This window comes from Halichoerus grypus, chromosome 13 (genome assembly GCF_964656455.1).
Source record: "Halichoerus grypus chromosome 13, mHalGry1.hap1.1, whole genome shotgun sequence".
Classification (NCBI taxonomy): Eukaryota; Metazoa; Chordata; class Mammalia; order Carnivora; family Phocidae; genus Halichoerus; species Halichoerus grypus.
This window is the reverse complement of record NC_135724.1, coordinates 92,952,831-92,970,501: the sequence shown is the minus strand read 5'-3', so window position 1 is coordinate 92,970,501 and position 17,671 is coordinate 92,952,831. Positions and strand designations below refer to the sequence as shown.

Below are 17,671 nucleotides of genomic sequence, written 5' to 3'. Positions count from 1 at the left end.
CCAGCCGTCTGCGGCCCTGGCAAGAACGCTAATGTGTCGGGGGCCTACAAATTGGACTTTTTTTTTTAAGTGAAAAACTCCCAACCAAAAGAAATGTATACAAATAAAATAGCTCTCCGTCTCCGAGTATGTTTGAGATAATGTCATGATGTGGACATGCAAGAGTTAGCTTTACTCTTCTTTTCCCTGTATTTGTCTGCTGTAGAAGTTTCTACCTCGCGTGCAGGGGATACTCTCATGTGGGGGTGGGTGAGGGGATGAGGGGCAGCCCCCCCAGACTCCCTTTTACTCTGAAATGTTGGAAGCCCTCTTTAACGGAGGATGGTACGCACTCGGTAAAGGATCATTTAAAGTCAATCTAGGTAAAAAATAGAGGCCACAGTGTCATGGTAAAAATCAATATAAATGAGGTTTGAATGGGAACTTACCTTTTACAAATGAAGCTTAGGACAGAGAAAGTGAGGGGTTTTTTTCACCTTAAATAAGCAACAGTTATAATTAGAGATACGGCTTTATTCTCGGATAAAGACGGAGATCAGGATTGAATGGGTGGGAGAGGTCATCTTTCAGAGAAAAAAGGGAAAACTCCGTTTTGGTGAGTTTTGAAAAAGCAATCTAGATTTTCAGGGAATTTCTCAAAGGCTTATCTTGTGCTTCTGTGGGAGCCTTCCTGTGTTTTTGAAGCGCCCGACTTGTCATTGTCTTTGTTAATTTTCCCTTTCAAACGCTAACAGGTTTGATCCCTGCCATGTCCTTGTTTGTCAGTCATCTTGTGCGTGAATCAAAGATCCCAGCGGTGTTCTCCCAGATTCCATTCGCGGATTTTATTAGAGGACATCTTCTGAAAGATGTGGCCCGTCCCTGTGCGATGGGTCCGTGTGGTATTGGCGGCGCAAATGTTAAGTGAGGACAGATCATGGTATTACGGCACCAGGACATTACAGCACCCTTATTCTGACTCAGGGAACCCCGATATTTATTCCAGTATCTTCCCTGCAGTCAGCGTTTCCGTGGACCCCTTCTTGCTGCCGGGGAAGCCGGGCTGTTTGGAGTAGCAGCTCGGTGGTTACGGGGAGCAGGGAATACATCTGCGGCACACGTCTGTTCCCGTGCAGATCTGCAGTGGCAGGTGGGGGCCGGTGGAGGTGGTCGCAGGGCGGGAAAAGCGTGACTGCCTGCAGGACGGAACAGAAGCCCGTGTGTACACCACGAGGGTCGGCCCTACACGTTCCCCCGTGGCCCACGAGCTCCAGTGTGTCTCTCCCACAGCCCTGTTTCTTTCATTTCTGCCCCGTCTACCCACATCATCTCCAGTCTGCCTCTGGTCCATTCTCAACCCTGCAACCACAGTGATGTTTTCAAGCCACTGACCTTTGCTGAAAGCAGTTCGGTAGACTCGCATTTAGGTGCGCAGGACCCAGGGCTCCTTCAGCAGGCGGGGATGTCCCGATGGGCCCTGGGATGCCCTGAGCACAGGAAGTTTTGTATTTCTAGACAAGGGCAAATTCATTCATGGGTTGACCGCCTGGCCCCTGGAGCCCCTATGTCAGATCCCAGCTGGGAGCCTCTCCCGGGAGGAGCTCCGTGCTGACACACAGGTTCCGTGGGCCACCTTTGTCATCAGAACAAGTTAGAACAAAGCTAAGGTTGCACAGAGGGAAGCATCCAGGGGAGGTTCAGGAATTGCTTGGCCAGGAAGATGGTGGCCACATTGGCAGGGGAGACCTCATCCCTTCTTGGGCTGACCTCCTGACTGCAGTCTTTCCTGACACCTACCCACCTGCAGACTGATTTGGAGAGTCCTCCTTCCCCCTTCCCACTGCAAACCCACCCAGCCTCCCCTGGTCAGAAACCCCAAACTGGGTGGTCAGATGGAGGGCAGGCGTCATCACACATTTCAGGGGGGCCTTTCCCACTTTCCTCTTGTGGAAAGAGCACATAATCACTGCCCGCTCCCCTTCTCCCCTTCAGAAGCACCCATGCCTCGGCCGGTATCCCCATCCTTGTTCTGCCCACCCCCCACCCCCATCCACATTGACCCAACACAGACCCTTACCTGGAGTAGCTCAGTGCTGAAAGCAGGGGTGCGGCTGCAGGAAGAAAGGACATGACCAGTTCCCACTAGAGCCCCACCTGGTTCAGAGAGGGACACCCGGAGCATCTTGGCCACATAGCAGGTCTGTGCGTCTCTTTAGGGAGCGTGGGGCGTGGTTTGGCCTTTGCAACCACTGGGGTCTGCTACTGGGACTTAGAGGACAGGGCCCAGCACGACAGGTGTCCGGGGTGTGTGGGGTGGCCCCACCAAGGAAGCGTTGCCCCTGACCCTGCTTGACATTCTCTTGTTCACTAGACATTGCTGCAGGACTCATCAACATCTCAAAGAGTGTCACTTTTTTTTAAAATTTTTTTCCCATTACAACAATCCATAACTTGGCTTAGCCTATTTTTCCTAGTTCAATTAAGATCATCTTGTACTTTGTTATTATCTTACACAATAAATCCGGTCTATGAGTTCTTTCCTAATTGCAGCTCGTATTCCCGGGCCGTGCATACACCTGTCTCTTTCATTTTCCTGTTCTTACGTGGAACACTCTCAGATCAACACTTAAATCCAAATTTCTTCACTTTCAGTGGAAATAAATATTTGACTACCTCATAATTTCATCTACTGAAGATATTCCCAAGCATTTATGCATTGAAGAGATAAATGTTCTTTTATTATTTTTAAAGATTTAAAATGAGCTCCCATTTCTCCGATGATAAAGGGCAGAGGTTGGCAAACTTTCCCGGTAAGGGGTGAGATACTAAATATTTTAGGCTTTGTAGGCCATATGCTTTCTACACTATGTGTCCTTATTTTTTTGTTAACAAAGTTTAGAAATGTAAAACCCTTTTAGCCCAGGCTCTGTGCATTGACAGACCATAGTTTACTGACTCGAAAAGACAACAGCACGTGTGAGCTAGAAAGCCTTGCACGGTCTCCCTCTGCCCATCCTTCTGCTACATCTCACAGCTCAATTCCTGGCCCTCTGGGTGCTCCGGCCACCCTGGTTTCTTGTGTTTTCTGCAACACATCCTTTCCCTCCAAGCACAGGACATTGGTATGTGCAATTTCTGGTTCCTGGGACTCTGAATTCCTGCCCATCCTCTCTAGAGAGCACAGCCCGAGCCTTGCTTCCCCGGGGGGGGAATCAGCCTTACCTCCCTGACTCCACCAGAGTCCTTGAAAATCTCACCGGTACCTCTGCTTCTCATGCTTCTCATCTTTCCTTACGGTTGCCAATTTACGTTTGGTTGATATGATCATTTATTTAGTATTGATCTTCCCCACTAGACCGTATGCACCACAGGAGCAAAGTTCTTGAGCAATGTGCTCTTGGGGGTCTTGGAGGGAGCCTGCTTGATGGCCTTTGCCAGTTTTCGTGGTGTAGATTCTCCCAGCACTGCCCATCTCAAGCTACCAAAATGGCGTCCCTGAATGTGGAGGTGGGCAGGGATGTGCAGAACCAGCGCCGTCTGGCCACCACCGGTCTTCATGTTTTAAAGCCGACCTTTGCATCTGCATCCTCGTCACCCGACACGGTATCCAACGAATAACAGGAATCCGAGGAACCTCCCCGATGGGGTGGATGAATGAAGTACGGGATGGGAGCAAGGAAGCACTAAAATAAAAGGCAGAAATGGAGCGCACCTTGGTCCAGGCTGTGACTTTCCCTTGTTCTTTTCCAGAAGAACTCTGGTTACCAGACCTCAGAGTATTATAAGGTGGAAATAGAGGACACAGGAAGACAAATTTATGGTGACAAAAATCTCATTATAAAGTACATGCATTAAAGGGACCGTGCATATTTTACTTCCTAATGAAAGGTTTTTATTCTGAAAATCCTAATGAAAAAGTTGGGAAAAAAGATGTCAGTAATGGGAAACTTGAATACTGGGATCACGTCTAAGAAGAAACAATTTGTTTGAGTAATATCCTCATCTTAATCTTGAAAGTGAGATGTGGAGGAGGGGAGTGCAGGGGAGGCTCCTGCATTTGGGAGACATCTGGGAACCCGTGTCTGTGTCTGGCGCGGATTTCCAGAATGTCATGGCGGAGACGGTTGGCTCGGTCCGGAGGCCTCCTCCGACTGGAGCCAGCGATGCTGAGGACCCGGAGTGATGGTCCCTTGGAGCCCTCCCACCCACACTCATTCCTTGTTTCTCTTCCATTTGCAGAATCTCTCACCTAGCATCTGCCAGTTGCCTTTGGTGTCCTCCTTGCTTTAAAAACTCCTTCAGTTTCCCTAGAAGCAGACCTTGAGACAAGGACTTGCATGCAAGTGATGTATGAGGGAAGTGTCCCAGGAGAGACTGAAAAGAGACCAGGGAAAGGAGAACAGACAGGGAGGAGCCCAAGCATGTGGCGGGTGGCTCCAGCCTGACCCCCTGGGGGAGACTCTGGGGGGTGAGCGGGGCTCCCGACCCACCCAGCTGGAGGCAAGGCAGCTGGACTGTCACCTCCAGCATCACCAGCCTCTGCCTGAGCACCCCTCCCAGGGACCGAAACCCCCAGGCACTTGGAGCTCTCTGCACTGTGGGCAAGGGGGTTTTGGAAACTCAAGAAAGAAAGGCATCCAGGGGGAGTGACAGGTAGGTGTGATTAGGAACAGAAGCACCCAGAAGCTAGAGGTGTGGCAGAGAGACACGATGCAGGTGGCAAGAGGAGATAGTCTCTGCCCAGTGGTAGATGACTGTCCTTCACACGACCTCTAGGGAGCACATCTCAAACTACTTTCCAAGGCCACAGCCATTGAGATACTAGCCTCACCTCCTCGCTGGTTTTCCTTTTGTTCTCAGAAATTTTACCCATTCATCTTTGAGCGTACCAACTGGAAAAGCCTATTTGGAAATGGAATTTCACTCTGTGCTCTCCCCTACACCCCACCAGCTTCCCCACAGCCCTCACACGAGCCGTGGGAGCCAGTCCCCCACGTGGGCGGTGGCAGAGTGAGGTTCGATCATTGGCATTCATTTCAAGAACCTACCGTAACATGTTAGTGTTCTAATATGGAAAAAAAAAATGCAGGTAGCTTTCAGATGCATTGACCTGCACCTCCAATACTCAGGTCTAGATGGTTCTCATATGAGCAGGTCCATGTCTACATGGTTTCTTATCCCTCCAATGGATGGTAGGCTCTCCTCGCTAAAGCTCTAGCTTCCACATCTCTACTTTGATTTGTAGACACGTGGTAGCACTAAAAGAGTTGGCAGAGGACCCTAAAGGCAGCCTGATCTCAAAGTACCTTGTTACAAACATGTCCCAGCTTCGCCTGTCCAGAATTTATTTGAGGCATCGGGGGCTGAGCTATGTTTCTACTAGGGGACGGGAAGTTGCTGTCCTTGATCTTCATGGCCAATAAGCAAGCCTGTCGCCCTGGAGCAAGAGGTGGGGGACTTAGTCCCGCAGGGATGGAGAGTGGGCACTCTGCATTCACATCTCCTGGCTCCTTCTCCCGTTAGCTGGGTGAGCCTCGCTGAACCTAGCTTCTCATCTACAAACTGGCAGTTAATCACAGTTATTTCCTGGGACACTGTGAGGATCACATGTGGGTATAAGACCTAAAAAGCCCTTAAAAACAGTGTTTGGCACATTCAAAGTACTCAATAAATGCTGGTTGTTGCATCGTCTGGAAAAAGAGGTGACGATCTTAAAGTAAGACTTTTTCTTTTGGAAATGATGCCCTTTTTGGCCTTGGGATCTGCTGAGGTGGTCTTGCCGAGCCTCAAGTTTCATTGCCTTCCTTGGGTTCCTGAGCCATGGCCCTGAGGGTTGTGGTCACTGTCTGTGCCTGAGAGCCTTGTGTGCATTTCCCTTAAATTTCACGAAGCCTGATTGTGTCATGTGGTCCAAAGCTGTGCCTTTGTGTCCCTTCCCTTCCCAGTGAAAAGGTGTAGAGCCTGAACCCACCGCACAAAAGGGTCCAGGTAAGGAAAGGTTGTTGAGGAATGGGAAGAGCTCTCCAAACCAGGGAGATGGTGCTCCTCTCTGTAAGGAAGACAAGCTGCAGGAAGGTGCTTCCCAGCCCACGTGGATGGAGCCAGCCCGCAGGGATCGGGGGTGCCCGTGAGGTGAGAGGCTGAGTTCCCTCCTCTGCTCCCTGTCACCTGTCAGCTACGAGCAAACAGGGCAGGGAGGTGGCTTCTTGGCTTGCTGATGCTGGTAGGACCCATGCCCAGAAGGCTGGCAAGTCCCTAAGTTGGATGGAGCCCTGAGCCTCCATGCAAACCCTGCCCGACTCAACAGGACTGCCTTCCTGCAGGAAGCTCACACATGGAGCCCGTCCTTACTGCTCATTATTTGACTGGCCTGGGGGGCAGGAGACAGGAGGCTGGAAGGGTAGGGCTGCAACCAGGGCATCAGAAGTGGCGTCTGGACACGTCAGTCTTATCTACCCCCTGGGCCTCCTTGCCTGGAATTCTGTTCCTGTCCCTCCTCGCTGCATGTTCATGGGCATCTGGAACCTTCTTTGTGGCTCACCTGTGACTTCACTGATTTTACCCGCCATACCTCCCAAACCCATTAACTCCATACATTGTGTTTCTAATACCTTCATATCCAGAATACTTCGCAGAGTGCCAGTGTCCCCATAATTTACCTGTATAAACCTGACTCAGTTGTTCACGGTCCTGACTGCATGGTAGGATCACCTGGATTAAAAAAGAGACAGACAGGTGGAAGGAAGGAACAAAGGGAGAGGGAAAATCAGTGGGCCTGGTGCCGGGCCCCTCTCTGGAGGGAAAGCTGTGGGAGTGGTGCGCGGTCATTGGTTAATTTATAAAGCTCCCCCAGCAGTTCTAATGCACGGGCGAGGTGAAAACCACTGTCAGCAGACGCACTGTAGAAACGTTTACTTAACCTCCCGTGTTTGTGTCCTGTAACACCGTAGATGCCGTTCTGATGAACACCAGGCATTAGACCCTATGCTGGGCACAACTTGGAATAAATAAGCGTAGCCCCTCTTCAGGACCCTTACAGTTAAACCCACAAACTGCAAAGGGGCAGTCCTTAGCTTTACAGTTAAACACGGAGAAATGATAAATATTGCCAAATATGCAAGCGTTCTGGAATCTTGCACGCGTTAACCATTTGCAGAGAGGTATTAAAATTCAAATTTCCACTGATCCAAGTCACACGTGATGAGCTATTCTGAAGCTAGATCACCATACGCAGAATTTACACCGGAAATGATCAGGAACGTGCCCCACAGCCCAACTGCTTCAGAGCCTCTGAGAAGCCCATGCAAGCTAAGGAATCGTTCAAGAAAAACACACATTTGCACAGTTTCAGGATCCACAAGCCTGCCATGGGCCCCAGGTTAAGAATTCCCAGAGTAGGGAGCTTTCATCACCACATCAAAGGGAGGAGAGTCAGCTCAAAAGCGACCGTGTTTCTTCCACATCTTGGCCAGGCAAGGGATCTGAAGGAAAAGAGAAAATAAACTTTATAGAAAAACCTGGCAGGGTTACCGAATGAGGAAAACTAGATGAAATAAGTAGAGCCCTTTTAAAATTATAGTTGTTTTTATGGCTAGCTCTTGCACAAGGGGAAGGATTTAAATCCATGGAGAGATTTACAGATGCTTTCCCGGGAGAGGGAGGTCAGGAAGCAGACACACGGGCAGCGCAGTCTCCCGGGGAGCGAGGATTGCTGGCTTTGCTGGAGGTGAGGGCCCCTCGGCGGACGCAGGAGGACAGAGGCCGCGTAGACAGTGGGCTCAGGCTCCCGCTGTGTGGGAGTCCCCATAATGCCTCCGCTGCGGAGTCGACTCCCTGAGCTCAACGTTGCCTCGTCTGTTCTGTGCGTCTCCGTCTCCCAGTGACCAGGCGGAGGAGGTGGGGCTCAGTACGGCCAAAAGAAGGGCTTGCCGTCTCCTGAGGGGGAGGAAGGGCCAGGGTTCTGGCAAGTTCCCAAACCAAAAGGGTGTGTGCTGACATCCTGATCTCGGGATTCCCCTACCTGTGGAAACTCTGGGTAGGGCTCCAGACAGACAGCGGCCAGCTCCTATCACAACCACCACCTCCTCCTCCTCCTCCTCGTCTCCTCCTCCTCCTCTCCCCCTCCCTCCTTCTCTTCCTCCCCCCACCCCGCCTCCTTTCCTTAGAGCTCCCCTGATGTCCCGGTATCTCACCTCATCCCTTACTTTGAGAAGAAAGCCCCCTGGGAGCCCCACCGTTGTGTCTGAGCTTCTTACTGGGCCTGGTGGTGTGCTAGGCATGTTTCGGTAACTCTGTGTGTATGAAAGGCCACACTTTGTAGTCCGGAGCATCAGCAGTCAGCGATCATTTTGCGGTTACGTGACATTTGAATCTTCGGGGACAGATGTGGTAGGTGGGAGTCGCTTCGGCCGCTCGGGCCTAAAAAGCCTCTGTCATCGCTGCCTCCTCTGTTCATCCTCACCTGTGTGCGCGTTCTTCGCTTCTGCCCTCAGGGAGGGGCCGGCCCCGCATGGGCCTTTCCTCCCCCCACGATATAGAAGAGCAGGCATTTCGTGAAAGGGGCCTGTGAAGAGGCAAAAGAGGGATCCAGTTAATTAAACTAACATAAATCGTTACAAAAATCATCCTGATAATCTCACTTGGCTTTGTTTCGAGATGCATGTTTATAGGAAACACCAGAATGTCCAAAAACTAACCATTGTTACAATGCCTCCTGTCTCCAGGGGACATCTGGCTGCTTTTCCATGCTTCTCCGCACGCGCCCCATGGCCTCGCTGTCCTGTCCATGCCTCACCTCTATGTCTCTGCACCACCAGATAGCAAAGCCACATCGCCCTCAGACACCTTTAAAATTCTGTGCATCCAGTTGGAACTGACTATGGCTTTGGAAAATCCAATATAAGCATCATATAGATTTCGGGGAGTGAGGGAAAGAATCCTAATCTCCTAGATGGATAGAGGGGAGGAAAGCGTTTAGGAAATGTGATCAGCGCTTTTCGTAACCATCCACAAACACCTGCCCTGGGAAGCCGAGCAGCCCACCAAACCGGGGAGAGCTGGTCTCTAAGACCAGCCGGTGCCACGGATCGTGTTGAAAATGGTGTGGGGTTATTTTTGATGGTGCATCTCTGAAACGCTCTTTGCAGAGACACACATAGAGATGACACGTGTTACCCATTGCCTGCCTGCCACGCTCCGGTCACTCAAAGTTGTTCTCTGCTTCTCCTCAGTGTGGATGGACCCTCCTATGAAGTCATGCAGATCGACGTGGAAATAGAGGAGCCCAGTGACCCGCCGGCCACACAGCTTGTCACGTGGCAAGTGGAGTATCCAGGAGACGTCACGTCTGACTTGGGTGTCTCCAAGATCTACGTGAGTCACAAGGACCTGATCGGCGTCATACCCCTGGCCATGGTAAGAATGTCCCTGCCTTGGGTTGTCAATATAGAACCCGAGGGAAAGAAAGACTCCATGCTGTCACCCAGACTTGGTGGGGAAGTGCAGGTGAACCAGGAACCAGGGCCGGGGGGCACTGGAACCTGAAGTCTACTACAAAGAGCTGAGTCTAAAAAATATATTGTCTCTAAATACTCTTTTCAGAATATTATTTAGAAAATCATCAAACTCCAGGTATTAGATTTGGATCTTCCATTACAGGAAGAGTATCGATCATTTAATAACTGTGTTTCTATCATACATTGTAGACTTTAAGGATCTCAAATACATACACCTGCAGAGACCAAACAGATTAAGTATATGAGTGAGTCGTGCCAGGTAACATGGCCAATACCTGCCCAGTCATAAGGCTTCACCTAGTAGGACAGCCATGTCGGAAAGCCAACGTGGGAAGCCACATTCTTGGTTCTTAAGATCTACCGATTTTCCAAGGAAGCCATAAATATAGTTTGAATGTGAAATGTCAACTTGTTCGTGTTGGCAGCTACTTAAAAATAAATGAAACACTATATAGGAAAGCGTTACCTATATTCATTCATAGGGCATCTGTTTACAACTTGGAAAAGATTGAAGGCCATTAGTCTGTGTGTGTGTTCTCTAGGATTTGTGAAACGGAGATGGGCGTTCATCCGTGAAGGGCTTCCTAGAGTGCCTGTGGGAAGACCCGCCATCCATGTTCCCTCAACAAAACACACTGACGCCCCATAGAGCTCTCCCTTTCCTCAGACTCTTCAGGAGCCCCTACGAAGGAATAATACATTTTTTTTTAAATGTGAATTTTCACAGTGCAAAGGCTTGGGCATGTTCGTCTGCCGACAATAATGTGAGCTTTCTCCTGTTATGAAAGGACTTTTCCTGCCAGAAGTGAAGCATGAGTTGACCTATCCGTTGACTGCCTGGTGTCTCCTCTACACCGTCTGTTAGAAAATATTGACAAGTGTTATTAGAGAGTGCAGAAAGAACCTCAGGAATCAATCTTTCAATAAAAGGTAGCGTGGACAGTTGCCTGGTGACAGCAGGTTAGTTATTATGCCATTCATCAGGAAATGTAAAGGTGTTTGGGGTACTTCTGTTGATAAGGGCTCCTATTAACAATTTCTTTTATTTTGAAGGCATCGAGCCTCCCCGGGTGCCTCGTTTCACGTGTGAGGGTAGCATTCCTTCGGTTAGACTCTTAGTGAGTGGTTCTGTTACTGGGGATGGCAAGACCATTTGTCTTGAATAAGGAATTATTTGAATTTGCTCCTTTTCAGCACCTTTGGTTGGATGAGCTGTTTGCAAGACTGGGAACAGCTTCCATGGCTTTGCTCAGCATAAGTTAACCTGTTCGATTCCCACACTCCGCATTTCCCCTGCCTCACAGGTCCCTGATGCTCCCGTCGCTTATCCCAAACCCTGTTGGTCTCCTTACCCCGCATGAATCCCCACTCTGACAAGGCGCCCCTCCATCCTCCGCTGGTCTCCGACCATTCTCATCTTTCCTCGCCCGTCTAGCTATGATAGATGTAGCACTGTAAGATCGTGTGTTCCCTTTTATCAATTGGGAATTGCATTTGGTTGAAAGCAAGAGAGCTCCTCACTCACCCCGTCTACTTTAGCCCAGCCAAAGATGTCTTAAATACATATGTGTTTCTTTTTTCACGTACGGGAGCTCCTAAGGTTGGTGGTGTAGTTTTGGTGTGGTGCCCCGTGCCATCTGAGACCCAGGCTCCATCTCTGTTTCTGCCTCAGCAGTTTGAGGACATGAATTCCATGCTCATGGTTCCCTTAGGGTCCAAGATGGATGCTGGAGTGCCGACCGACTTAGCCACATTCTGTAGACCAGAAAAAGTAAGAAATGCAGAAGCTCAAAGTAACATGGCCAGTTACTTTTCCCTTTCAAGAAGCAAGGATCCGACATAATATATCTGGTTACATCCATTTGGCAAACACTTAGTCATATGGTTATACTTAGATGAAAGGAAGGCTGGTGCCTCTTTATTTTAGCTCATCGCTTAGACTCTGTTACAAGGAAATAAGAGGAAAATAATTATTTCAAGGCAATGGGAAGATTTATAACAATCCTCCTTCATTTCCATGTAAGGAAGCCGAGGCTCAGAGGGGTCACTCATTTTGTACCTGAGTGTTTTCCATATTCTGTACTGATCTTCAGGAAACTCCTAGGAAGCAAAATCACATAACCGAATCCTAGGCTCCACTCGCGAGCCATGCAAACATGCTTACCTCACGGTGCCTCGCTTCCCCATCTCAAGGAGGAAAAAGAGACAATACATACTCATAGGTTGTTGTAAGGATGAAGTGATAACTCAAGAGTGCCTGGGACAGTGTCCAGTCCAGAGCAAACATACAATAAATGGTAGCTATTATTATGTTCATTTAAACTCTGGATGCAAGGTATAAACAGTACCCTGACAATAATATTGTAGATTAGCCCCCGTATTTCACGACATTGGAACAGTGGTAGACTACGTGTAGGTGCTCACTGATTCTTGAACTGAGTTGAATGAATCTGATTAGAACACGTTTGGTCTGATGAGGTTTACTAGTAATCTTGGAGCAACTTCCTCTGGAACTGAGGGTGAAGTCGTAAGGGTCCCGACTCCCCAGTCTTTCATGTTTGGAGTGTTCTGAGACCCCCTTCCCGAGAAGCTTCATTTCACCTTTGACTTGATTGGTAAAAGAATTTTGGCCATTTTTAGGGAGATTGCTCTCATTAAATGAATTTTTTGCGGATTTCATTTCATTTTTACTTTGTCTTTGGTCATCATATATTCATTGGGGGATGTTTGGAGGAGATCTGATATCCATGCATCTATTAATCTATTCATCTGCGTCACATGTTCTTGAAATATAAGAGAATTGAAATATTAGAGCAGGAAATCCAGCTCACCAAGACCATGATGGGTGAGGAGAAGGTGCTCTGGGTTGAGGTCATGGTGTCTGAGCACTCGTAAGCTGCGTAAGGGGGTGGATCTTCACGCATGATTGGAAACCACTGCAAAGGCTCTCGGCAGAGAGTCACATGGACCCATGCTTGTTTTTAGAAGAGCACCCAGCTGTAGGTGGAGAATAGATTTGGGAGAGCAAGAGAGATGTCAGAGAGAGTTAGGGCCTGTCCTTTGGCTGTCGTCAAATAACTCTGACCTAATGAGTGCAGAATTTACTCGTCCATAACCTGTCCTGTAGGAGTGTGCGCAGCCTGGGGCTTATCACATGCCTCCAGGGACTTAGGACGTAGCCTCCCTCTATCCTGTTGCTGAGTGGCCCCAAAGATACTGACCTCATCCCCATGGCCTTGGATTAATAATAACCATGTCCCTGTGGCAGCCAGCAGGCCCAGGCAGATGGGAAGAAGGAGAATGTGCTCCTTTCCCTCCAGGACATGACCTGTCCCTGAATGCAGCCCGTTTGCTCCCAGCCCATCAGCCCTGAGCTCAGCCAAGGGACCACCACTAGCTGTAGGGGAGGTGGGAGGGTGAGCTTTATCCCTGGAGGCCATGTGTCCCGCTAAAAGTATTTTATGGTGGAAGAAGGAAGGAACACCGACGCCATCCTGGATGGCCCCTTGGGGCTGCGGTAAGGACAGTGGAGAAATGGCAAGGTGCACCCTTTTGGGTACATCTTAGTAAGTAGATAGATGATTGGACTCTCCCATGCAGGGGACATAGGTGTGAAAGAAAGATGGGAGAAAAAAAAACATGAGTTCTAGTTCTAGGCTCATTCAAATGGCTTCCCATATATCTCCCATGATCTACACACAAACCTAAAATGTTTAAGAGATCTTCTATTATGAAGTACCCTATGGCTTCCATTTTTCCACAAAAATCTTTACACACATCTCCGATTGATTCCCGTACATAAACTTTTAAGAATAAATTCAAATCAAAGGATATGAATCAAAGGATATGCAATATTGTAATTTTTTTAATAACAGTCTCCAAACTGCCTTCTGGTAAATTTAACCAATTTAATTCCACCTGCTGTGTATGATGATATCCATTTCCCTTCAAATTTATAAACATAGGATATTAAAATTAAAAAATAGGCTATTTATTAGGCAAAAATTATACATCTTTGTTGCTTTAATTTACCCTTTTTTGGTTCCTTTTGTAAGTTTTCTCTTTTTTAAAGATTTTATTTATTTGAGAGAAAGAGAGAGAGCACAAATGGGGGAAGGGCAGAGGGAGAGAGAGAGGCAGTCTCCATGCTGAGCAGGGAGTGGGGGCTTGATCCCAGGACCCTGAGATCATGACCCGAGCCAAAGGCATACGTTTAACCGACTGAGCCACCCAGGTGCCCCCATTTGTAAATTTTCTTATCAAACATTTCTTCTTATCCATTTCCTTTCTCTGTTGGGAATTCCATTTCTTGTTACTTTGTTATAAAAAATCTTTTTGTTGTTGTTGTGGTAAAAACACGTAACATGAAATTTACCATCTTAATCATTTACAACTGTAGAGTTCATTAGTGTTAAATATTTTCACATGATTATGCAACCGATCTCCAGAACTTTCTCATCTCACAGCCCTGAAACTCTACCCACTAAACACCAACTCCTCCTCCTACCCCCAGCCCAGCCCGTGGATACTACTTTGTCCTTTCTGTTTCTACATATTAGCGATGCTGACCTTTTCTTTTTTTTTTTTTTAAGATTTTATTTATTCATTTGAGACACACAGAGAGAGAGAGAGAGAGAGAACATGAGCAGGGGGAGAGGGAGAGGGAGAAGCAGGCTCCCCGCTGAGCCAGGAGCCAGATGTGGGGCTTGACCCTAGGACCCTGGGATCATGACCCGAGCCGAAGGCAGACGCTTAACCATCTAAGCCACCCAGGTGCCCCGATGCTGACGTTTCCTTTGGCATGTTATTGCAAATATTCTTCCCAATTTACCGTGTGCTTTCTAATCTCACAGATCATATATTTTACCATGCAGAAGTTTGGGGGTATTTGTTTAATTTTCATGCACTCAAATCCACTGATTTCCATAATGGAAATCTCTCTTCTCCCCCTAATCATGACCAAGAGGAAAAACATGCCTGTTTAATTATTCTTGTAAAATCTCAGAAATTCAAATACCCCCAGACAGCACATTTGAATAGGTAGGACTGTCGTTTTGAGAAAATAAAGCTGAAGGTAAGATGCAGTTGTGACACCTTATACTATTATTAGGGATTTGAGATCAATTTGAGGGGGGGCTCATGGCCCCTCCATTCTTTGTGTGATGTATATAACTCCATCTCCAGGAAAGCTTTGAAATGAGACATAGTTAAGCACCAACACTCAAAGCTAATTTCCCAAAAGACGTTTATTTCTTCCTCAATATTTTGCCCATTTTCCCCTGATGTCTACAGCCATAAAACCTTTTTTAAAAAAATCCATTCACGTATTTCTACTTTTATTACATTCTTTTTTTTTTTTTTTCTGCTCAGGAAATGATGCCTTACCATCTTGTAGGTAAATATATTCTTGTCCTTAGGGGGAAAAATGTGAGGAGAACGTCATTAAGTGTGCATTAGCGTTAATCTAATTAGTGCACTCTGTAACGGCATGTCGGGGTCTGATTCTGGAAAGCGATGTTTGCACTTCTTACAAGAGCTGGAACTTCCTGGGCGGGGGCTCGGGGTTAGCCCCATTTGCTCAGGGCTCTTCAACATCCTCCTCTAACTGCCTCTGAGGTTTGGGCAAAACAAGTGTTTTGAGCTTCTGCCAGGATTCAGAAAAGGACACTGATATTTATCCGTGGGAATGCCATAGCAGCTAGTCCTTGAGAACATTAGCATGTGCTCTTCATTTTAAACTAATACTAAATATGTTTTCAATCCAACTGGGCGATGGCCATTGGGGTGCTGCTCTAAGTGGGTGCTGCTCTTCTGTGAATGGTAGCAATGTGCTTCCTCCCCTGTTTGGCTCCTGATGAGGTTCCCACCTCACTGTGTTTTTCAGCCTTGACCACCAGTCTTAGCCATCAGAATTGGGGTGGGACCTTAAATAGAACATGATCGGGAGATACAGTCCGGATGGATAATCATGATTCTTGAAAATGAGCAGAAGACTCCCATCCTCATGAACACTTTGGCGATGGTGACATTCTGTGATATTTGCAATGATGTGGGGTATAGATGTCTCTGCAGATCCTTGCGGAAGGCCAACAGTTTTTTAGACAAAATCAAAGAGTGAGGTATACCATGTGCTCTTTGTGAAGCCCAGTATGATCTTAGATGTTACCCTAATGAGAGCCCGAATGCATCTCGTGAATCTCTTTGTAGAACCCACTTCCCATGCCACCTCCTCTGGGGAATCTTCCTGGATCCCCACAGCCAGATGTGATCTTTGTCGACTCTTCTGCTCTATCCACCCCATGATTTCCTTGTGCACGGTGAGGACAGTAGTCAAGTCGGGGGATTCAAACACTCTTGAGTTATTTTTGATGGTTGTTGAGATCACTCCACTGGGAGCTGTAATAGGCAAGAGCTGTACCCAAGATGTTTGGGAAGACCTCAGCCCAGTACATTCCTTTACGTACCTTCTACGTCCTTCCTCACTTCAGCCTGTTCGAACTCCACCTACACCCTTCCAATCTTCAAGCCCACTTCCAAAGTAGAAGCAGCTAGATGCCAATGCACCACTGCAGACTTACTGTTGATGCTGCACTCAAATGCTTCCTGCTCATTAGCATGAGTCAGGGACGTCCTAGCCCAGACGTCTGCAAGCCGTGGCTGTGAAGTGCAGGCTTCATCAGACCCTTCATTGACTTGACCGAGCGCTGAGTTCTTTCTTACGTGATTCCGGGGATTACAGGAAACTAATCATCAAACAACCTCTCCCCATCTTGTCCATCTCCTTAAGTCTTACTGATCAGAGCATGTCCTGAACCCACGGTTCAGTAGGCTATTATTACATTTCTGTCAACCTAGCTCGCAAAACTCACCCATATTTTTATAGCCATATAATTTCCTATTATAAAGACTGATGAAATGCATTTTAAGTAAGCTTTCCTGGATCTAATACATTCCTCCCCTTAAACACTGTTGACCCTTGAGCAACACGGGTTTGAACTGCGCTGGTCCACTTATATGGGGATTTTTTTCAATAAGTGGAGTCCAGTACTGTACATGTATTTTCTTTTCCTTATGATTTTCTTAATAACATTTATCGTCTCTTAGCTTACTTTATTGTAAGAACACAGTATAATACATAGAATATACAAAATGTGTGCTGATTGACTGTTTATGTTAACCAGTCTGGCTGCTGGTCAACAAAAGGCTGTGAGTAGTTCAGATTGGGGTGGGGGTTCGAAGTTATAGGAGGATCTCCCACTGTGCCGGGGTGGGTGCCTTTAAGCCCCTCATTGTTTAAGAGTCAAGCATAAAATGATCTTTCTTTTCATGGGCCACACCTTCCCCTGATCTTCGGAATCCTCGTGACTTAATCTCCTGGCACACCCACCTTGCTTGGATTGTCTCCTCCCATCCACCTGGGGCCTCACCAGCCAGGAGAAGGCACAGCACTGTCCCCTCGTCGAGGCCCAGAGAACAGCCTCACCGCCCACTGGAGATAGGGTAACGCGGGGTCCTTTGTGTCCCGTCCCCTCTGAAGTCAGCACAGGTAACATCACCTATTGAGATTAGAACTAAAGAAAAGGCCCCCACATTAGCGAAGGAAACTCTCTTTCCTGGCTCCAGTAATGAAATTTCTTTTTATTTCTGGCATGAAAGCAGATTCTTGGCACTTTTTTGTTTGACTTTTCATGGTATTCTTTGCCTGTGTCAGCCTGTTAATTAATATGCCAGATACCCTCTGTTGTTTTCCTCAGACTTTTTGAAAATTCAGTCACACTGGATAGCACACCCTTGCTTTCATTTTCATACTTCTCAACCAAGTGCAAATTAAGTTGTGGCTAGAGCCCTTGAGAAAAATCTCTGCTTCAAAAAGCGTTCTTGCTTTGTGCCTTTGGTGAATAACCATGGCTGCCCTCAACAGTGCTCACACTAAACACCAGATCCTTGATGCTTATTAGGTATGAGGTACGCTCTCTATACCTCCTTCTTCATATTGACTCGTTAGATCCCTTCAGGGACCTCGTGAGGCTGGTACTGCTCTTCTCCCCATTTCACGGATGCAGGAGGGCATGCACGGTTGAAGGATGCTCCAAGCCGTCCAGCCACGAAGCTGAACCGGAAGAAGAGTCCAGATGGATGGGCTCGGGAGCCCACGCTCTCGACCAGTGCACCACACC

The 17,671-nt window shown here is 47.7% G+C and overlaps 1 protein-coding gene across 3 annotated transcripts in view; it reads left to right on the top strand.

Moving 5' to 3' along the window:
- TMEM132D (transmembrane protein 132D) overlaps nt 1-17,671 on the top strand; it is a 553,830-nt gene that overhangs the window by 370,037 nt on the left and 166,122 nt on the right. For all 3 annotated transcript variants that reach the window (XM_078061121.1, XM_078061122.1, XM_078061120.1), the window contains one exon: nt 9,210-9,393. In XM_078061121.1, coding sequence (XP_077917247.1) covers nt 9,210-9,393 — 184 coding nt within the window. The remainder of the gene's footprint in view (nt 1-9,209; nt 9,394-17,671) is intronic.